General features: G+C 49.9%; 1 protein-coding gene across 1 annotated transcript; it reads right to left on the reverse strand.

Moving 5' to 3' along the window:
- Positions 1-793: 793 nt before the first annotated feature.
- On the reverse strand, positions 794-3,879 carry LOC140912228 (serine protease 33). The gene is made up of 5 exons (XM_073346358.1): positions 3,822-3,879; positions 2,988-3,150; positions 2,446-2,717; positions 1,750-1,919; positions 794-1,057 (listed from the first exon to the last, which is right to left on the reverse strand). Exons 1-5 carry the CDS (start codon positions 3,877-3,879, stop codon positions 794-796), a joined length of 927 nt encoding a protein of 308 aa, XP_073202459.1.
- Positions 3,880-23,376: the final 19,497 nt, after the last annotated feature.

The raw sequence follows: 23,376 nt of genomic DNA on the forward strand, positions 1-23,376 counted from the left end.
TTATGGGGAGAAATAAAAAAGACGGGGTCTTTTCAGCTTGGAAAAGCGACGACCAAGGGGGGTTATGATGGAGGTCCATAAAATCATGAATGGTGTGGAGACAGTAAATAGGGAAGCGTTATTTACTCCTTCTCAAAACACAAGAACTAAGGGTCACATGATGAAGTTAATGGGCGGCAGGTTTAACACAAACAAAAGGAAGTGCTTCACATGATGCACAGTCACCCTGTGGAACTCGTTCCCAGGAAATGTTGCAAATGCCAAAAGTATAACTGGGTTCAAAAAGAATTAGATAAATTAATGGAGGACTGGTCCAACACTGGCTATAAGCCAAGGTGGTCAGGGGTGCAGCCCTATGCTCTGGGAGCCCCTAAACCTTTGACTGCCACATGCTGGGAGTGGACGACAGGGGATGGATAACTCGATAATTGCCCCATTCTGTTCATTCCCTCTGAAGCACCTGGCATTGGCCACTCTTGGAAGACAGGAAACTAGGCTAGATGGACCACTGGTCTGACCTAGTATGACCATTCTTATGTTCTTATATTCTTAGCATAGGGCCATAAACAGATCCCTGAGAGATCCCACCTGAAACAGCGTCAGTCACACTCAGGGTGGCTCCCCCTTCTCAGAGCAATTGGCTCAGGCTCTCTGCAGACTCAGGCATGCGGGCATTTCTGGTAACTCTCAGGTCCTCTCCTATCTGCATCTTAACCCCCCACACAGTGCAAGGTTTCACTAGTGGGTGAACAGAGGAGGGAGAGACGGGGGGCATCCCAATGGAAGCGGGGGGTCACAGTGACATCAGGAGAGTGGTGAAGAGAAGCACGAAGCTGCTGAAGCAGGGTCTGGCATCATTCGTTTCTGATTTGCAGTTTCCCATGGTGCTGGCTTGGCTCCCTGAGCCAGTGTGCCCCCGTATCCATTCGCCATAGGCCACCGTCTGGACATAGACACCTGGACGAGTGGGCTTGCCACAGCCATCCCCCCAACTCACAATCCCCATCAGGAGCCAGGTCCCATTGTGGTCACATGCCAGCGGCCCCCCAGAATCACCCTAGAGGGGCACAGAAATTGGGATTAGTGAGGCCCCCTGGCCCCAAGTATCCAGAGCCCAGCCCCTTGGAGCTCTAGGCATATGGACCATACCATGGCCCCACCCACATATTTTTGCCACACCCACTTGAGAAGTGAAAGGAGCATTATGAACCTTCCCCCCACCTTTCTCTGAAGGATGCATTGGTGGCAACGGTGGGATCCCTAATACATTCACAGCAGGAAGGGTGGCTGTGTTCTTCTGCTCCTGCCCTATGCAGAGAACCCTGCTCGGGACGGGCTAGAAACAGAGCAGTGGGGCTGGAAGCAGAGAGCTTCCATAAAGATGCATGGCTATTTCCCCATCTCAGAGAAACTGGCTTAGGCTCTCCGCAGACTCAGGGAGGCCACGGTTACTTGCTAGCCACCTTCTCTCTCTTTTCGATCCATCTGCAGAGACTCGACTATTACTTTAAATAAACATAAAAGCCGGGGCTCTGTCCTAATCACAGGACTCCAAGAGCTGGGGCCTAGACATGGGACCATGAGTCCACACGGATCTAAAAGCCAGAGCCGCTGCTGACTGCTCGGAGGCAGCCAGATTGTGGAACTCCACAGCTGCAGCAGCCGCTCTACATGCTGCAGGCCCTAGATGGCGACGGGGAGCTGCGCTGGGGCTCACCGGCATCCAGCCGGTCCTCAGCCCTCTCTCACCTGGCAGGAGTCCCTCTGCCCTTCGGCGTAGCCAGCGCAGAACATGTCGGGTTTGACGGGGTCCCTGCCGATCTTTGGATCTGGGTCGATGTTGTAGAGGGCATTGCAGGCCGCAGTGCCGACCAGCTGAACCTGAACCTCCTGAAGTGTGCTGGGGGGTGGGAGAGAGACTGGTGGGAGGGGAGAGAACCAGGATATTGGATCCATCGCCTTCCGCAATGCACCCCCATGCCTGACAATTTCCTGTCACCAACTACCTCCCCAACCCACTCTCCTCCCCTCCAGACATCTTTCCCACTCCATCTCCTCCCCATGTCACAATCCCCATCCCCTCCACCCATATCCACCCCCCCTTGCATCCATTCCCCACCTCCACCCAGCTACCAGACCTGCACTGACATCCAACCATAAAACCCCATCTGTGCAGCCCTGCCCCTACGGGGGCTTCCTCTGCAAAGAATTGAACCAGGGACCATCTGTATCGAAAGCAGAAGGTTCCCAACTGAGCCTAGTGGATCAGTTGCCTCACAGACGGCTGTGAGGGATACAGCCGATCAGGAGTAGCCAGCTGGCAGGGGGTGGCAGAGAGCTGGGCAGGGATTATTGCAAGATGCTGCAGGAATCACAGGGCTCCAGGAGCACAGGGCTTCAGGTGTGGAGTGATAGTACATACCTCCTCCTGGGGGATGGTCTTACCCTCAGAGTCTATTCTCCCCCAACCGGTGACCCAGCACGTGTGGTTGTCAGGGAAGGAGTCGGAGGGGCCTGGCAAGCAGACAGGGAGGATTTCATTGGTGTATTGCACTGGCTGTTTGAGCCGCAGTAGGGCAATGTCGGCAGACTTCCACGTGCTGTTGTAGTCGGGATGGACAAAGATCTGGCTCACAGGGGATGAGATCCGGCACTGGGAGGGATAGGAGAGCTGGTACTCCCCCAGGTTCACACGATAGGAAGAGACAAGGTCAGATCTGGGATTGGGGGAGAAAAGGATGATCAAATGGCTTGCAAACTTGGCCAAAAATGCAGCAGGGTCTGGGATGGGGAAGCTGGGGACCTGTCGCACAGCAACACCGCATGAGGTGGCATGGCTTGCAAACTTGGCCAAAAATGCAGCAGGGTCTGGGATGGGGAAGCTGGGGACCCGTCGCACAGCAACACCGCATGAGGTGGCTTGCCTGGCACAGATCCAGGCAGGACTTCTGTCTGTGCACCAGTCCCTACCCACCCCAGTTACTCACAATTGGAAGCAATGAGCTGCTGACACAACCCACTGGGCTGAGATGAGGGACCCGCCACAGAAGTGGTGTCCATTGTGCTGGATGCTGGCCTGCCACGGCCACCGGCCCCGTGGGGCGTCCCCGCCCCCAACAATTCGGCCTGAGATCCTGGGCTGGCCACACCCTGGAGGGGAACAGCATTGACATGGGATCAGCAAGGAACCAGGAGACCTGACTTTCAGCCCCTCTCCCTCCCTGCTCTAATCCACTAGACCCCACTTCCCTCCCAGAGCTAGGGACAGAAGAACCCCAGAGTCCGGGCTCCCAGCCTCGTTCTCATGGTACTAATCCAGGACAGGTAAGGCTGGCATTTTGAAGTGAGTGTCTTACCTGCCTGTTTCCAACTCCCTTGAGCACCTAGGGCGTGAAGAAAGAGAAGGGAAAGATATAAATGTGTGCATGTTAGGGGTGGGGGTTTATGCACAGGCATTGCTGGAACCCAAGAAGGTGTGTGGAGGGGAATAAATTCCTGTAGCTCCACCCATAATTCCCAAACTCCGCCCATTGCCCCATAACAGCCCTGCCATCCTCAGCTCCAGCAAAAATTCATAGCTGTGTTCCTATTTGATTTACCACCAGTAGGTTCAAGAATCAACACTCCCCATTGATCTGAGTGGGGCAGCTCAGGACTGAATGCTCCCATCCAGGCTAGATGGGCTGGGGGGGGTCTATGAAGGGCCAAGGGCTTGGATCCCCCTGTTATTCATTAGCCCAATTCCCTCCCCACAACCCGTATCTCTCTCACCTCCCCCTGTGAGGTAGGGGCTGGACCCTACATCCCCACCCCACACTCACCCTGCAATAGGGTCATCACCAGCAGTTCTAGGGCCAGTGGGGAGCAGAGACGCCCCATGGTTCAGCCTTCCTCAGACCTGTCTTGGCTGAATACAGCAGCCTCCACTGCTCCGACCAAAGCCCGACCGGAGAAAAAAAGTTCTGGGTCAGGTTTTTATGAACACCTGTGTGCCCCTCCCTGGATCTATAGAGAATAATAGGGACTGATTTCCTGGTAACCCAAGCAAGGAAATAAGTGCTACTAAATTGAACGTGCTGAACAGGTTGTGACCGCTTTCATTCTGCTCTGCCTGGTGTCACCCCAGTATGGACATCCTGGAAAACCAAACGAAAATATGCGATGGCCCAGGTCACGGCATGCAGGCCTCCGGTGATTTTCACGTCCCCATGTTATTGCCAACTGAGTGCGCCAAGCAGAGAAAGCCAAAAATAGTATCCAGGAGAGTGAGACGGTTCTCATGGAGTAAAAATTATGCTGGCTTTGGGGTTGTGGTTGAGTTGTGGTTATTGTGGCATTTAGGGCAAAGGTTATCATGGGGATTAGGGATAAGGGTATCGTGGAGTTAGGGTTATCATGGGTGTTCTGGCTAAGTGACATTATCTGCCCTGTTGCTTGGACCATGTGGCACTTCTCCTTGCATCACTCCAGATTTGGGGGATCTGTCCCGTATGTCTTGCAAATTCCAGTTGATGCTGTGAAGTCATTATTGTGGAATCGTTGGGTTGTGGAGAGCCTCTGTGTGGGATCCAACATTTCTTAACGGGGAGAGCTGGGTCAGCAAGACTAGGTATAATGGTCACTCATTAGACCCGAGAAGGTTACCCATTCAGGCCAAAAGAACTTGGAAATTGGGTTTGTTGAGGCTGGCAGGATCTGTCTCTACACCTGCTGTGCAAGGAAGGAGAAGAGGACAATCAACCATAGGAGAACAAAGAAATCAGGTGTTGGGACAGGGACACATAACCTGGAGGGAAGACTCACAGAAGTAGGAAACTATAGGCAGAAGAAGGGAAGAGATGGGAAGGAGAGGGGAGGAGCTGAGCATGCTTTCATAGCTGGGAGGGGATTGCTGTTTAACTGTGGACCAGCCAAGGTAAGAGAAAGTTAGCTCAGTGAGAAAAACACCATGATCTAGAAGAAAAGCTATGAACTGTGCGTGAAGGATATGGGGTACTCCAGGGGGCTCTGTCCAAAACTAAAGGACTCTCCCTAGCAGTGAGGAACCTGAGCCAGGAAGATGCACGTCAGTGTGCTGGCTATTTTGTCTAGAGCTGTGTATTTCTTGTGCTAGTAAGCACAGCTGAGTGACATCTTTTCAAGAAACAATTTAATTGCTGAAATATGCTGTTTGGAGTCTACCAAAACTATTCACAAATTCAGATTAAATTTGCCAAATAGTTTCAACCAAAAAAAATTCTAAAAAGTGGAATTGTTTCTTTGACATATTCCAAAAAAACCCAAACATTTGGACTTATCACTTTTAAGCAAGTTTTATTTTGAAAATTATCTAGATTTATTTTTTAAATGTTAATATAAAAGAAAGAAAGAAAGAAAGAAAGAAAGAAAGAAAGAAAGAAAGAAAGAAAGAAAGAAAGAAAGAATTGGAAATGAAATCAAATGAAAACTAGACAATAACAGACCTGGTTTAAGCGATGTGTATTCTAAGCTTCTTTTATTCAGGCTGAATGGAAGAAGCAAATAAGTTCCTTATTGATGTGAGAGAGCTGGACACAGTAGAAGCTACCACCCAAGGCAACCAGCCACATGCTGAAGCCTGAGTGGAGCTGTGGAGCCTGAGGGACTGGTTGCAAAGGCAGGGGCAAACTGTGTCTGAGAGGCAAGAGTCAGATGATAATGAGAGAAGCCATGGACAGCATGAAGAGAAAGAGACAGAGCTCCTTCCGGCACAGGAATGTCTGGATTTGTAGCATTAGGAATTTCTGAGCAACAGACCTACGTGCTGTGGTTTGTCCCTACTGAGTTCAGGAAGCAGGGCTTTGGGTGTGCATTCTTTGTGAACAAACAGGATTGCCCCAAAGAATAGACCTGACTCAAAGCATCATCCTCTTCTTACAGAAAGAACCTGACAAGACCCCAAACGTTACTGAAACATTTTGGGCCAATTGGGTCACATTTTCTTTGTTACTGCTCCCCAAGACATTGCCGATACCGAGAAGGTAGCAGCTCATCATCTCCAAAAGCCACCTCTTGCTGTTTAATTTGCCTTGGGGTGAACACTGGTAAATAACGATGTTATTTTTGCTTTTAACTGCCGCAGGGCTGTGCCCGTGAATTGCTAAATGAATGCTGGCACCATCTCCATATGACTCACTGCATTCTGCCGAAGAGAATTAGCTCTGTGATATCAACAGCACACAAAGCACCCCTCCCAGAAATGACGACAGATTGGATATGGTGTTTAAAAGCTACCGTATTACAGACAGAGAGAGAAACATCCAAACAGAGCAGTGCCAATCAGTTGAATGTAAGGGATTTCAGAGGCTCGGCAAAAAAACTTTCCTCTGTCTACTTAAACTGCAAGTGCTCCCATCTGGGTCTGCACAGTGCCCAACGCAATGGGGCCCGGGTCTCAGCTAGGGTCTGTGCAGCGCCTCTCACAACAGGGGCCCTGAACTTTCGTCCAGAGTCTGTCCAGCACCTGGCACAATGCTACCCCCTCCTGAAATGAGTTGGCTTTACTCTTTTATTTCTACTTTGATTAGTAAAACATCTTTTTATAAGGAATCTCCCACTGCCACTTTGAACAGAAACAATTATCCTCACGTGTGGATACTGTAACACCCAGTTTTCCATGAAAAAAAAAGAGACTTTTTCTCAAAAAAAAGCAAAAAAAAAAGCAAACAACTTCTACAGCCCCACAACCCCACTCTGCCTTCCACCAACCTTAGTTACAACCAGCGGGGTGACCCCAACACACATCCCAGTCCTCAATTTCCCCCACTCTGTTCCCTGAAGTGTCCAGCCCTCTCCTGGTTAGCCTGGAGAAATCATAAGGTTTGTTTGTTCCTTTAAAGACACAAAAGCACATCACAGCTTATTAACTTAACTGGGGGCAGATACACCCTTCACCACAGGGGCTGGCTTTTTCATTTCTCTGGCGATGCTGAACCCTGGCTCTGCCCCAGACCCCGCCCCCATCTGATCCTTCCCTTAAGGCCCCACCTCTGCCCCGTATCTTCCCACCCCTCTCCGCCTCTTCCCCTGAGTGCATCCCACCCCTGCTCCTCCAGCTCCCCCCAGCACCTCCTGCATGCCGCCGGCCAGCTGATCCACGGCACATGGGAAGTGCTGGGAGAGAGAGGAGCTGACTGGCGGGGCTGCTGGCGGGTGCAAGGTGCTGTAGGGGTGGCGGATGAGTTGATCGGTGGGGCTGCCAGTGGCTGATCTTCTCCTGACAGGAAGGAAAAGGCCGGGGTAGGGACCGTGGAATCGTGGAAGTCAACGAATGGCTATGCAGGTGGTGTCGGAGAGAAGGCTTTGGATTCTTTGACCATGGGATGGTGTTCCAAGAAGGAGGAGTGCTGGGCATAGACGGGCTCCACCTAACGAAGAGAGGGAAGAACATCTTTGCGAGCAGGCTGGCTAACCTAGTGAGGAGGGCTTTAAACTAGGTTCACCAGGGGAAGGAGACCAAAGCCCTGAGGTAAGTGGGCAAGCAGGATACCGGGAGGAAGCACAGGCAGGAACATCTGTGAGGGGAGGGCTCCTACCTCATACTGAGAATGAGGGGCGATCAGCAGGTTATCTCAAGTGCCTATATACAAATGCACAAAGCCTTAGAAACAAGCAGGGAGAACTGGAGGTCCTGGTGATGTCAAGGAATTATGACGTGATTGGAAAAACAGAGACTTGGTGGGATAACTCACATGACTGGAGTACTGTCATGGATGGTTATAAACTGTTCAGGAAGGACAGGCAGGGCAGAAAAGGTGGGGGAGTAGCACTGTATGTAAGGGAGCAGTATGACGGCTCAGAGCTCCGGTACGAAACTGCAGAAAAACCTGAGTGTCTCTGGATTAAGTTTAGAAATGTGAGCAACAGGAGTGATGTAGTGGTGGGAGTCTGCTATAGACCACCGGACCAGGGGGATGAGGTGGATGAGGCTTTCTTCCGGCAACTCGCAGAAGCTACTAGATCGCATGCCCTGGTTCTCATGGGAGACTTTAATCATCCTGATATCTGCTGGGAGAGCACTACAGCGGTGCACAGACAATCCAGGAAGTTTTTGTAAAGCGTAGGGGACAATTTCCTGGTGCAAGTGCTAGAGGAGCCAACTATGGGGGGAGCTTTTCTTGACCTGCTGCTCACAAACCGGGAAGAATTAGTGGGGGAAGCTAAAGTGGATGGGAATCTGGGAGGCAGTGACCATGAGTTGGTTGAGTTCAGGATCCTGACACAGGGAAGAAAGGTAAGCAGCAGGACATGGACCCTGGACTTCAGGAAAGCAGACTTCAACTCCCTCAGGGAACGGATGGGTAGGATCCCCTGGGGGACTAACATGAAGGGGAAAGGAGTCCAGGAGAGCTGGCTGTATTTCAAGGAATCCCTGTTGAGGTTACAGGGACAAACCATCCCAATGTGTCGAAAGAATAGTAAATATGGCAGGCGACCAGCTTGGCTTAACGGTGAAATCCTAGCAGATCTTAAGCATAAAAAAGAAGCTTACAAGAAGTGGAAGTTTGGACATATGACCAGGGAAGAGTATAAAAATATTGCTCGGGCATGTAGGAATGAAATTAGGAGGGCCAAATCGCACCTGGAGCTGCAGCTAGCGAGAGATGTTAAGAGTAACAAGAAGGGTTTCTTCAGGTATGTTGGCAACAAGAAGAAAGCCAAGGAACGTGTGGGCCCCTTAATGAATGAGGGAGGCAACCTAGTGACAGAGGATGTGGAAAAAGCTAATGTACTCAATGCTTTTTTTTGCTTCTGTCTTCACAAACAAGGTCAGCTCCCAGACTGCTGCGCTGGGCATCACAACATGGGGAATAGATGGCCAGCCCTCTGTGGAGAAAGAGGTGGTTAGGGACTATTTAGAAAAGCTGGACGTGCACAAGTCCATGGGGCCGGACAAGTTGCATCTGAGAGTGCTAAAGGAACTGGCGGCTGTGATTGCAGAGCCATTGGCCATTATCTTTGAAAACTCGTGGTGAACGGGGGAAGTCCCGGATGACTGGAAAAAGGCTAATGTAGTGCCAATCTTTAAAAAAGGGAAGAAGGAGGATCCTGGGAACTACAGGCCAGTCAGCCTCACCTCAGTCCCTGGAAAAATCATGGAGCAGGTCCTCAAAGAATCAATCCTGAAGCACTTACATGAGAGGAAAGTGATCAGGAACAGTCAGCATGGATTCACCAAGGGAAGGTCATGCCTGACTAATCTAATTGCCTTCTATGATGAGATTACTGATTCTGTGGATGAAGGGAAAGCAGTGGATGTATTGTATCTTGACTTTAGCAAAGCTTTTGACACGGTCTCCCACAGTATTCTTGTCAGCAAGTTAAAGAAGTATGGGCTGGATGAATGCACTCTCAGGTGGGTAGAAAGTTGGCTAGATTGTCGGGCTCAACGGGTAGTGATCAATGGCTCCATGTCTAGTTGGCAGCTGGTGTCAAGTGGAGTGCCCCAGGGGTCGGTCCAGGGGCCGGTTTTGTTCAATATCTTCATAAATGATCTGGAGGATGTTGTGGATTGCACTCTCAGCAAATTTGCGGATGATACTAAACTGGGAGGAGTGGTAGACACGCTGGAGGGCAGGGATAGGATACAGAGGGACCTAGACAAATTGGAGGATTGGGCCAAAAGAAATCTGATGAGGTTCAATAAGGATAAGTGCAGGGTCCTGCACTTAGGACAAAAGAATCCAATGCACAGCTACAGACTAGGGACCGAATGGCTAGGCAGCAGTTCTGCGGAAAAGGATAAAGGGGTGACAGTGGACGAGAAGCTGGATATGAGTCAGCAGTGTGCCCTTGTTGCCAAGAAGGCCAATGGCATTTTGGGATGTATAAGTAGGGGCATAGCGAGCAGATCGAGGGACGTGATCGTCCCCCTCTATTCGACATTTGTGAGGCCTCATCTGGAGTACTGTGTCCAGTTTTGGGCCCCACACTACAAGAAGGATGTGGATAAATTGGAGAGAGTCCAGCGAAGGGCAACAAAAATGATTAGGGGTCTGGAACACATGACTGATGAGGAGAGGCTGAGGGAACTGGGATTGTTTAGTCTGCGGAAGAGAAGAATGAGGGGGGATTTGATAGCTGCTTTCAACTACCTGAGAGGTAGTTCCAGAGAGGATGGTTCTAGACTATTCTCAGTGGTGGAGGAGGACAGGACAAGGAGTAATGGTCTCAAGTTGCAGTGGAGGAGGTTTAGGTTGGATATTAGGAAAAACTTTTTCACTAGGAGGGTGGTGAAACACTGGAATGCATTGCCTAGGGAGGTGGTGGAATCTCCTTCCTTAGAAGTTTTTAAGGTCAGGCTTGACAAAGCCCTGGCTGGGATGATTTAATTGGGGATGGGTCCTGCTTTTGAGCAGGGGGTTGGACTAGATGACCTCCTGAGGTCCCTTCCAACCCTGATATTCTATGATTCTATGATTCTATGATACTTTTGGCATTCATGAGCAGCTGCACAAGGTGGACCTTCAGCTTCTGAGCTCAGTGGTGGGATCGTATTGTCATGCAGGTCTGGGATGATGAGCAGTGGCTGCAAAAGTTTTGGATGCAGAAAGCCACCTTCCTGAAACTGTATGCAGAGCTCACGCCAGCCCTGCGGTGCAAGGACACCAAAGTGAGAGCTGCCCTCTCGGTGGAGAAGCATGTGGCAATCGCTGTGTGGAAACTGGTGACTCCAGCCTGCTATTGGAAGGTTGCAAATCAGTTTGGAGTCAGGAATTTAACCTTTGGGGCTGCATTAATGCAAGCTTGCAGGACCATTAATTGCATCTTGCTACGAAGGACCATGACTCTTAGCAATGTGCATGAAACAGTGGATGGCTTTGCGGCAATGAGATTACCTAACTGCGGAGGGGTGATAGATGGCACGCATATTCCAATTTAAGTCCTGAACCATCTCGTGACAGGGTACATCAATAGAAAGGGGTACTTTTCCATGGTATTGCAGGTGCCTGTGGATCACCATGGGTGTTTCACAGACATCGACATGGGGCGGTCAGGTAAGGTGCATGATGTACACATCTTCAGGAGCACTGGGCTGTACAGAAAGCTCCAAGCAGGAACTTTCTTTTCCATCCAGAGGATTGCAGTGGGGGATGTTGAAATGCCCATAGTGGTCCTGGGAGACCCAGCCTACCCCTTACTCCCAGGGCTCATGAAGTCTTACACAGAAAACCTAGACAGCAGCAAGGAGAGCTTCAATAATAGGTAGAGCAGGTGTGGAATGACTGTGGGATGTGCTTTTGGCAGATTAAAAGTACACTGGTGCTGCCTTTGTTGCCGGTTACACCTAAATGAGGAAAACATTCCCATGGTCATAGCAGCCTGCTGCATGCTCCATAATATTTGTGAAGCTAAGGGTGAAAAGTTTCTCCCAGGGTGGAGTGTGCAGGCAGATTGCCTGGCTACTGAATTTGAGCAGCCAGATATCAGGCCTATTAGAGGGGCACAATGGGGGGCTATTCGAAACAGAGAGGCTTAGAGGCCCCATTTTGATAATGAGCACCAGTAATGTTTCTTTCTACACTGCACTCTGCCATACTTTGTTTACTTGCCACCTTGCATGAGAATTGTGATGATTCCTGACCCTGATTTGTAGTCATCAAATGATCAAACTGACAATATACATTACTACCAGCAGTAACCGCCATGTGTGTAGGAGACAAATAAAGATGGTTTATTTTTCAGAGAGTTTGTTTTTATTAAATACCAATTAACAACACACACAAAAGGCTTGATGGGAAGGGACATAACAGTGCAGGGCAGAGTAGGCTCTCATAACTGTGTGTAAGTCCAGCTATCATTTTGGAAGCTGTTCAAAAGGGTGGAGTGAACAGAGAACATTCCTTGCAACTTCCCAGAACAGAGAACAGATGTAGCAGCTTACAAAGCCAACAGGGACTTGATTTACAAACTAGGAAGCTGCAAGGAATGTGTGGGAGGAGTTTGGGGAGGGCATGGAAAGCAGTTCTGTATCAACTGCAGGAGGAAGGTGGGCGTGAGCATGCATGTGTTCTGCCTGGAGCGTGATTAGGGACTTCAACATCTCTGTTTGCTCCTCCATCACTTTTATCACCTGCTTCTGGCCTTTTACAATGCACTCCTCACTCTCCTTTCTATCCTGCCTTTCTATCTTAATTTTTTCCTTCAGGGTCTCTCTCCACGCCCTGTGTTCTCTTTTCTCAGCCTCTCAGAACATGTCTTCCTTGCTTCGCCTTGGTCACTTCCTTATCTGGCAGAGACATGCCACTAGTGTGCAGGGGGTTACCCTGAAGGCCACGCCTGCAGAAGCACAAGAAACAATACACAGAAGCTTAATTGTTAGTTCACACAGAGCATTGAATGATAATAGTAAAATACACCTCTTGTAACATACCAGTCACTTTCTCACTGTCCCTTGGCAAGTGCACATTTCAGTAAACACCCTAAACATGGTGAGCTTGGCCCAGGGGAAGTTAGGCATTCAAGTGGGAGCAAAGGCATTAGGTGTCTTTTTTAAGAGGATCACTGCGGTCGACTAGAGACAATATTGTAAATTCGGCCCCCGTTTTCCACAGGCAAGGATCATTGTAGCTGATATCTCACTCCTGTGGGTAAGCAAGGGAGCATCTTCTACATGCATATGGCTTCAGACCGGATCCCTATGCTGCTGTCCTTTGTACCACTTTGGTCCCTGCACAAGTGATTGCCAACTGGTGCTGGAAAGTTTTCTACAATGGGGGAAGGAATAAAGCAGCTCTGCCAAGGAGCCTTAGGCAGAGGATTGGCAAGTACTTCCAAGAAAGTTTCTTAGAGAGCTCTCTGGAGGATTCCCGTGAAATCTCGGTGTGCATCAACACACCGTTCTGCCACACTGCTTAGATGCCCAAGGGAATGTGGAGCATACTCAAACACAGCTACTCTTGCACATTTCTATCCCTTCACCCTTTCCTACAATATGCAGAGCAAAGAACAGTTCTACCTCACCTATAACTGAGCAGCATCAACTTAAAAAGATCACTTACCAGAGCTCTCCTCTTCCGCATCATGCGCATCAGAGTCGGACTGCTAGGACTGGCTAGACCACTCCAGAGTGGAAAGTAGCTCCTGACTCATGCCACCACCAGACCACCCTGCCGTGTGCTCCACATTGTCCTCCAACTCAACCTCTTTGGCCATGACTTCATCCTCTGTCCATTATCTGCTGCCTCCCGCTGCTCCGAAGTATCCACAGGGCTCTGGGTGGTGGAGGTGAGGTCACTGCCAAGGATCATATCCAGCTCCTTATAGAAGCAGCCGGTCTTCAGCACAGGAGCAGAGTGACGTTTTGGTTCCCTTACCTCCTGGTACACCTGCTTCAGCTCCTTTATCTTTACTCTGCATCATGTCCCATTCATAGACCATCTACAGCAAGCCACAAGAAATCTTCCCATAGGTATCGCAGTGCCTATGGCAGGAACAGACCTGGCACTGCACAGCCTCCTCTCCCCATATACTCAGCAGATCCAACAACTCCATTGAGCTCCTACTTGGAGAGAGTTTGCTGTGTGGAGTTGCCATGATCAGCTGGGAACATATGATGTGAGCTGTCCACACCGAACAAACAGGAAGTGGAATTTCAAAAATTTCTGGGCCTTTAAAGAGGGTGGGGTGTGTATACCTGTGTGCAGGACAGTGGAGTTTGACTGCTTACTAGAGTGGTCAGGATGGGCATTGTGGGACACCTCCTGGAGGCCATTTGCTGTGACAAAAACAAGCCCATGGCCTACACTGACACTTTGTCGATATAACTGTGATACGAAAACCTCTATGCCTTTCATTGAGGTGACTTTATTTTGTTGGCAAAGCAGGAGAGTTTTTCCAGCAGGAGGAGCATTGCAATGTGTACATCTCCACTGCCTTGTGCTGACAAAACTGTGTAGTGTAGCCAAGGCTTAAGTATCCAATGCCTTCTCTCCAGTGGATACAGCCAGGGAACACCAACAGTTACTAGTAACCAAATCAGAGGGCACTTATTTAAGGACAAAACCAGGACATAGAAAATGTATCAAACAAAACAAGGGGTCACAACACAGAGAGCGTTTACCAGCCCTGCTACCCTCCTTTTCCAGACCTTCCATGTCTACACTGCACATGTAATCCGCATCTGTGGGACCCGGGCTTGTCACCTCTGTGTTTCCAAGCCGGGGTTTGAGCATTCAGACTGTATTGCAAACCTGGGTTTGCAATTACTGGACCTAGTCTCCCAGCTATGCTAACACATCTGTCTAACACTCCACAGCCTGTGTGGCTCTGTGTTGTGGCTTGAGCTGTGACCACATGTCAAAATGAAAGAAGTCAGACTCTGACTTACCCTCTAGCAGGGTCCTAGGATCTGGTTCTTGCATGCTTGCTGACGTGAGTCAGATTGATTTGTGTGTGTAAGGAAATGGGGCTTGGACTGAAACCTGAGCCAGAACCCGGGCTTAGCATGCAGTGTAGACTACCCAGAGGCTGAGGATCTAGATAACCAGAGCTGGGATTTTGGCATGAATCACCCAGAAGCACTTCCAGATGCCATCCCAGGGGGAGCCAGGAACACCCACATGTATGAAACTTGCACTACGGCAGTGGGCTCTGACTATTCTATGGGCTCATATTATCTGGTCCATCTCAGTATTAGGGTCTTTGAATTTTTCATGAAGGCTCCGATGGCCGGAGAAACCTTTCTGAAGTTGATGCAAGAGTCCCTCAAGATGCCGCAATGTCGGTCGCAGAAGGTTAGTAGGGATTTTAGCTCAGATTGACACCTGTCCCAAGGCCTCCTGGAAATTGCAGCCCAGAAGCATAGGCGGGTTTTAGTACTGTGTTAGCTGGGGTGACATGGCCTGTGTGCATGAAGGGTGAGGAAGGGTCGGTGTCAGATGGAAACCCAGTCTAGGAGGGAACCAGATGGTTCGGGGGTGCAAATCCAGACCACTGAGGGTTGTGTCACTGCCTGATCTGTAAACATGTGCTTCAAAATGCTTTGCTATTGTAGGTCCCACTGTGGGCTGCTCACGGCCAGCCTACCAGCATGCATCCTGGACAGCCTGGGGTCAGCAGCTCTGAACCTAGTAGCCTACGTAGTAGAACCTAATCTACAGCCACACAGCCCCACTCTGCCTTACACCAGCCTTGGTTATGACCAGCAAAGGTGACCCCCAACACATGCCCACTCCTGAATTTCCCCCAAAGTGTGTGCCCTGAAGTATCCAGCTCTCCCCTGGCCAGCCTGGAGAAATCATAGGGTTAGTTTGTTCCTTTAAAGACACAAAAGCACGTCACAGCTTATTAACTTAACTGGGGGTAGATACACCCTTCCCTGCAAACACAGCACGGAGTTGGTGGATGCTAAAATAAAACACATTTATTAACAATAGGACCTAGCTAAATAGATGCTTATGGAAAAGCAATAAACTTAGGAAGGGTTACAAGCAAATAAAAGTGAAAACACACATGTAAAATCTAAAACTTAATCCAGAAAGGTAGAGGCTTTGCTCAAGATGGTTTCTCTCACCAGTCATCGTTCTTCCCAGCTGTGGCTGGCTTCCTCTAATTTAGTCAGGACCTTCCACAGAAGCACAAGGGGCTGGCTTCCCTTGTGTGCCTAGATGAAAGACCTTTGCCTAAGCAGGTTTCTCACCTATATTCAGTCCCAGAGATTTCAGTCACCCCCTTGGCTGAAGGACCCAACTTCCTCAGCTTGCAAGAGCTCAGTTCCCTGCAGGGCATAGTGACAAAGCCAAGCTGAACATCTGCAAGAGGGTGCTCCTGTTGGGTTCCAGGAAGTGGGTGGGCACAAACCAACCCATGGCTAAAAGCCCCTCCCCCAGCCTTACGGGAGGAGCCACTGAGCCCAGGACTGAAATAAATACAGGTGACAACAGAAGAAAAAACAAGGAGAGGTGTGAGGGCCAAAGGGTCAAAAGTAGGAACCTAAAAGGGACACCAAGCAAAGAATCCCAGACAGCGCCCACTGCTCCTCAAATGGAGCCAGCAGATGTGGCCCAGAGGAACTCTGCCCGGATACGTGAACGGAGACAGGAACAGAAATAGGTCCCTGTCATAAATATAAAGGGAAGGGTAAACGCCTTTAAAATCCCTCCTGGCCAGAGGAAAAACCCTTTCACTTGTAAAGGGTTAAGAAGCTAGGATAACCTCGCTGGCACCTGACCCAAATGACCAATGAGAGACAAGATACTTTCAAAGCTGGAGGGTGGGAGAAACAAAGGTTCTCTCTGTCTGTGTGATGCTTTTTCCGGGGACAGAACAGGAATGGAGTCTTAGAACTTAGTCAGTAATCTAGCTAGAGATGAGTTAGATTCTGTTTTCTTTAAATGGCTGAGAAAATAAGCTGTGCTGAATGGAATGGATCCATTCCTGTTTTTGTGTCTTTTTGTAACTTAAGGTTTTGAGTAGAGGGATTCTCTATGTTTTGAATCTGATTACCCTATAAGGTATTTACCATCGGTGATTACAGAGGTGATTCTTTTACTTTTTCTTCTATTAAAATTCTTCTTTTAAGAACCTGATTGCTTTTTCATTGTTCTTACGATCTAAGGGTTTGCGTCCGTGTTCCCCTATGCAAATTGGTGAGGATTTTTATCAAGCCCTCCCCACGAAAGGGGGTGTAGGGTTTGGGGAGGATTTTGGGGGGAAAGATGTTTCCAAGCGGGCTCTTTCCCAATTATATATCTGTTAGACGCTTGGTGGTGGCAGCAATAAAGTCCGAGGGAAAAAGGAAAATAGTTTGTACCTTGGGGAAGTTTTAACCAAAGCTGGTAAAAATAAGCTTAGGAGGTTTTCATGCAGGTCCCCACATCTGTACCCTAGAGTTCAGAGTGGGGAAGGAACCCTGACAGTCCCACAGTCACAGAGCACCCCCTCGGGCAATATCCTCTCCCTTTTGTTATAGATGGCCATTTTGGCCATCGCTGGGAGGAGATTGACAAGGACGTCTCGTGACTTCATGGGGCCACGGATGTGGTGTGCATAAAGGAGAAGGTGGGAGGAGAAGTGCAGCCAGAACCACAAAAGTAGACCCAGAAGAAGCCAGAAAAGGAGCTACAACCTGGTGCACTGAAAGTAGGAGTGTGTCAGGCTCTCCCTCATGCTGGAAAAGGAACAGGCATCAGGGACAGAGGTGAACTGTGCCAGGCACATGCCCGAGTGAGAGGTAGCTCCAGCTGGACTTGGTCACCCACGTTCACGGTCAGGAGTCTGTCCCAGAATTCTCTGCAAGCATAGGCGTTGGCTGGATCCAGGAAGGAAAGGCTGATGTAGAAGGCCCTGGCCCTTTTCTGCATCTCCTCCAGATCCATGAGGGTGGTGCCATCCTCTGCCGAAAGGAAGGTGACGTGCTTCTTGACTCCCCTCTTTTTTTCCAGGGCATAGAATAATTGGGAGCTGTGATCCATCTCCTGAAGGACACAGTTGCAGGATCGAATGAATGCGCCCACAGCCCAGTGGTCCTCAAGTGTCTGGAGATCTTCCCACTACTCACAGCATTCTCTGCAGAGGGTTGGATTCCTGGGGCTGGCAGCCAGGTATCTCTCCAGCTCCAAGACCTACCAAGAGAGTGGTCCTATTGGGTTCTGGAGAGGTGGACAGCTAAAGAACCCTCCCCCAGCCTATGGGGAGGATCCACTGAGCCTGGGACTCAAATAATTATTGGGGACAACAGTAAAAAAAAACAAGGACAGGTGTGAAGGTCAAAGAGTCAAAAGTAGGGAACTGGAAGTGGACACTGAGCAGAGAACCCCAGACAGTGCTCACTGCTCCTCGATGGTGTCAAGGGAGCCAGTGGATGCCGCCCAGAAGAACTCTGCCCAGGTGTGTGACCGGAGGGAGGAACAGAAATAGGCCCCACAGTCGCAAAGAACCTCCTCAGCCAACATCCTCTGCCTAGTATTGTAGATGGCCACTTTGACCATTGCTAGGAGAAGATTGATGAGGAGGTCCCATGACTTTGTGGGGCCAAGGATAGCGTGTGAGTATATGAGAAGGTGCAGGGAGAAGTGGAGCAAAAATGCAACAGCAGGTCTAGGAGGAGCTAGAAAAGGCTAGTGCACTCAACGTAGGCATGCGCCAGGGGCTCCCTCACACTGCAAAAGGGACAAGCATCAGGGACAGGGGTGAACCGCGACAGGTACACATCCGTACTCATGGCTCCATGAAGGGGCCATCAACCAATATGCCTGGTGGGCTGTGGGACCAAGATTGGGCCCACCAGGATTTCTCACCCTCAATAAGTGGCAATAGGTCCCACCACTTAGTATCAGGGTGGGACACGAGGGTGAGGAAATGGAGAGTATGGAGCATGAGCGTGTACAGATGTGTCCTTGGTGTGGTTCAAAAGCAAACTGGCTGCAGATCACGCAGGCAGCTCGAGGTGTCTGGGTGGGACAGCTGGGGAAGGGAGGTTCATGGGGAAAGGGCCCTATGAAGAGATCCAGAGGGCCCGGGTGTGGGGTGGGCAGGGAGCACCCTTCTGCAGGACCTGCTTGAGGTAAACCTGAGCAGTGGGCAGTAAGGCTGCCCTCACGTCCTGAAATATGTGCCGGGGAGTATGAAGGGCAGAGAGCCCCATGCATTGAGCAAGCATGAGGGGATCCACCCAGGCTCCCAGTTCGAAGTCCAGGAGGTCTCCGATTCTGGTGACTCCTGCCAGGACCAAGCTCTGGTGCACCAAGGGGGACTCCGCCACCTGCACACCGAGTTGGGGGTTGCGTAGCAGGGGCTCCATGAGGAGATCTGCCCTCTCCGTGGCTGCCACAACTCCGGGTCAAGGAGCACCAACCCCGTCAACCTCCAATGGAAGAAACAGAGGAAGGGCTTGATTGCCAGAGGGTACTGCTGGCCTGACAGTTGACAGCCCTCCTGTACCCCTTGCCTGAATCTGACCAGCTTGGTCAGGGTCCAGTTGAGCCTGACTAAACACTCCGCAGAGGTGTACAGCACCTGGCAAAAACCCATGAACTGGGACCTGAAGCCAAACACCTGTGGAGTGCCCAGGAGATACCTGTGGTCCAGCCTGTTGAATGCCTTCTCCTGGTCCAGGGACAGGAGGGCAAACGACAGACCATCCCTACACCCAAGCTCCAAAAGGACCTGGACCAAATACAGATTATTAAAGATGGAATAGCCAGAGGACGGTGTATGTCAGATCTGGATGGACCACATCCGCCTGTACAGACCCCAGGCACAGTGAGATGGCCTTTGCTATGACTTTGTAATCTGTGCTGACGAGAGAGAGGGGATGCCAGTTCCGAAGGTCGCGGCGGTCTCCCTTCTTGGGTAGCAAAGTGAGTATGGCTCGCCGACATGACAGAGGGAGGACCCCGCTCCCCAAGAACTCATCCCAGCAGGAGGGTGGTGGATGGTAGGTATGTTAGCCCTAGAATGATAAAGGCCCTTTTCCCTCTAAACTGAGAAGGAATTACCTCAGCTCAGCTAGGGACACCAGTGACGACTGGGGGATCGGCTGCTCCAGGGTGAGAGGCTGCTCTCCTCCCAGCAGGGGAAAGAAGCAAACTGAATGCCTGTCTAGGGGAAGGGCTGGTACCCCAGGGTCAACAACAGGACAACACCCCCCAGCCAGGGGGCAGGGAAAGGGGTCCCCCTTTATTTTGTGTTAGTGAATTTGTTTCTGTTGTCTGGTGAAGGAGCAGTGCTTGAGCCTGCCCCATGCCTAGCCGGAGATGATTGATCAATTGTAACCAAGGGGGCAGACAAACACTGGACAGAGTGGGGTTGATTTAATGCAGGGGGAAGTGCTCAGCCTGTTCAGATGGAGGAGGGGCCCTGCCACAGTGTGTAGTGATGGAGGCCAAAGACGGCTTCTCTCCTGGCTTATCTCTCCCAAAGTTCAACAAGTTTGTTTGAAGATGCAGGATGGCCTCAGGCTGTTCTTCCTTCCTGGGGCTTCCCATCCCCTTCTGTGTAAATGGGGCTTCCATTGTTTTCATCCCACCAGGCTTAATCTACCTAAGAGACAGGTAAATAGCTCCCCCTCCTCTGGGCAGGAACGGCTCCTCCCTTTGTCTGGCCACACACTTTCAAACTTAGTATCAATGTGTGTCCATAATTCCCCCTACTGTGTTACTACAGATATTTCACAATGACATTCATCACCAGCATGGCATTAGCGCTCAGAAAAGACCTCACTCCATATACACTTCTAATGCAGGAATATCGTATGCAATCAGTTTACTCAGTTGCTTATCTGAGCCCCCCTGTTTTTATAGCCCAGTAAATCTTTGCAAATGATTCTTTGGAAAAGTAAAACCCAGACCGAGCTTCTAGACACCAGGCTGTCTTCTCCCACACTTATTAGTGTGAGGTTTGCCTCCACCCCTTGTTAATTTGCTGGGTCTGCATGCTGCTTGTATGGAAATCGAGATAAACACACGGTCCTTTCCTTGGGATAGACCTATTTAACAACTCCCCTGATACATCTGGTTTGAGCACATTTTAGTGATCATTCCAGTGTATGTCCATAACCCTTAATATCACTTGTGTACATACATCACACAAGGATATGAATGATCAGCAAGTTTTTACTTTTCAAATGATACCTCACAAGGAGTATTTTGCACAAAGATTGTTACAATAGTGTGTAGGGTGTGATCACCGGGGTCTAGTGTCCCAGGTGACATGGTCTATCTGCACCAAGGACGAGGAAGGGCTGGTGTGGGATGGGGACCCAATATAGGAAGGGGGTCACAGGGTCAGCTGCAGAAACACAGTGAGGAGAAGGACCCTGAGGATGGTGGCAGAGGGACCAGTGCCATCTGGAGTGAGACTGCTCAGAGCAAAGTTCGGATTTGCGAAAGTCACACCAGGCACGTTTGCCTTGATCCAATCGTTGTAGGCATTCGGGCGGATGTAGACTCCAGGGTAACCGGGGACAATACTGGTTAACCCATTAACTGTCCTCGTCAGGAACCAGCTCACAGTCCCAGCAAGGTACCATGTCCCATCCTCTTCACATATCAGGGGTCCCCCACCATCACCCTAAAGAGAGGGAAAGAAATGGGGTTCGAATGGAGGGGACCAGTCTCCATCATCCACCAGGGCCATGGTGGAGTCTCCATCTCTCGATTGCTTCACATCCCCACTGGCTGCCTTTCTGGGAGATGCTTTACCCAGACACAAGTCTTTGGGCTCAGTGAAGGGGTATCTGGCTGCAGGTGTGCTCTGGTTGTACAGTAGGCCCAATTGGATGGGCTGATGGACCCTGATGACTTTATACTCTATGGTCACAACCTCAAGCCAAGAGGTGTGTCTTGTCTAAACTCTGGGGAGTGAAGATTTTATTCAATATCTTCATAAATGATCTGGAGGATGGTGTGGATTGCACTCTCAGCAAATTTGCGGATGATACTAAACTGGGAGGAGTGGTAGATACGCTGGAGGGGAGGGATAGGATACAGAAGGACCTAGACCAATTGGAAGATTGGGCCAAAAGGAATCTGATGAGGTTCAATAAGGATAAGTGCAGGGTCCTGCACTTAGGACGGAAGAACCCAATGCACAGCTACAGACTAGGGACCGAATGGCTAGGCAGCAGTTCTGCAGAAAAGGACCTAGGGGTGACAGTGGACGAGAAGCTGGATATGAGTCAGCAGTGTGCCCTTGTTGCCAAGAAGGCCAATGGCATTTTGGGATGTATAAGTAGGGGCATAGCGAGCAGATCGAGGGACGTGATCGTTCCCCTCTATTCGACATTGGTGAGGCCTCATCTGGAGTACTGTGTCCAGTTTTGGGCCCCACACTTCAAGAAGGATGTGGATAAATTGGAGAGAGTCCAGCGAAGGGCAACAAAAATGATTAGGGGACTGGAACACATGAGTTATGAGGAGAGGCTGAGGGAGCTGGGATTGTTTAGTCTGCAGAAGAGAAGAATGAGGGGGGATTTGATAGCTGCTTTCAACTACCTGAAAGGGGGTTCCAAAGAGGTTGGCTCTAGACTGTTCTCAATGGTAGCAGATGACAGAACGAGGAGTAATGGTCTCAAGTTGCAGTGGGGGAGGTTTAGATTGGATATTAGGAAAAACTTTTTCACTAAGAGGGTGGTGAAACACTGGAATGCGTTACCTAGGGAGGTGGTAGAATCTCCTTCCTTAGAGGTTTTTAAGGTCAGGCTTGACAAAGCCCTGGCTGGGATGATTTAACTGGGAATTGGTCCTGCTTTGAGCAGGGGGTTGGACTAGATGACCTTCTGGGGTCCCTTCCAACCCTGATATTCTATGATTCTATGATTCTAAGTCAGGGCTCAGCCCCTCCATCCAGGCCCACTGTTTGGTGGGTCCCCCCAGCACACAACACTGAACAAACAGGGACAATGGGTCAGGAACAATAGGGTCACCCCTTGGGTGGCGTCTGTCCAGCACCCAGTAGAAAGGGAACCCTGATCTTTTTTGGGGTCTGTGTATTGCCGAGCACAAAAGGGGTCTCCCAATCTTAGTCAGAGTCTAGAGAATCTCACCCAGGCAGTCCCTTTGTAGCCTTTCTTCGGCCCGGCACACATCATGTCATCTTTGATGGGGTTGTCACCCACAGGCTTTCCTAATGCTTCCCGGAAATGATCGTTGCAGATCGTGACGTTTACTGTGAGCACCTCCAGGTCCTGCAGCGTCTCCGCTAGGGAGGAATTGTCTGCAACGAAAGGCGCGAGGGCAGGGTGGCACGAGTGGAAGTCACATAAAAAGCTGTCACATTAAGGGTCTATAAGAAATTCCCAGATCTGAGAGAGGAGTGGGGTGGGGAGGGGCTGGGATCCAGGTTTCCTGGGGTCTATCCCTGGCCTGGGAGTTGAGTGGGATCTAGTGGGCTGGAGGGAGCAGGGGGCAGTTGGCCAGTTTAACACCAGCTAAAGGCAGCAACCCAGATTTGAAAAGTATTTTAAGGGTTGCTTTGCTCAGCTTCGCAGCCCTGAACTGATTTAGGATCTTAAGTCTTATTATAGACACTTGGGGCCAGATTGTCAAAGGGATTTAAATCTCTGAGCAGATGCTGCTCAGTTCCAGGCCAGTGCTACAACTAGGTTTGCGATTTGATACTGCTTGATGCCAGCTGCTTGGCTCACCCTGACACTGCTTCCTGTTGGTCTTGAGCCTGCATCAGTAAATATACAGGTGCCAACTACACCAAGAGGAGTGGTTTGAAACCCATATTAGGGCGCACGCACACACCTCAAACATGGACATCCATTCATTGTGCCAGGAATTAAATCCCCCATAACATAAATAAAAATAGTATCCATCAAATTATAATTATTGTTAAGAAATTTTTGATCATCAATTTAAATGTTCACAGTTGTGCAAAATTATGGGGTAAAACTTTTTTTCATTTTTATTG

The sequence above is a fragment of the Lepidochelys kempii genome, chromosome 6 (assembly GCF_965140285.1).
Source record: "Lepidochelys kempii isolate rLepKem1 chromosome 6, rLepKem1.hap1, whole genome shotgun sequence".
Lineage (NCBI taxonomy): Eukaryota > Metazoa > Chordata > Testudines > Cheloniidae > Lepidochelys > Lepidochelys kempii.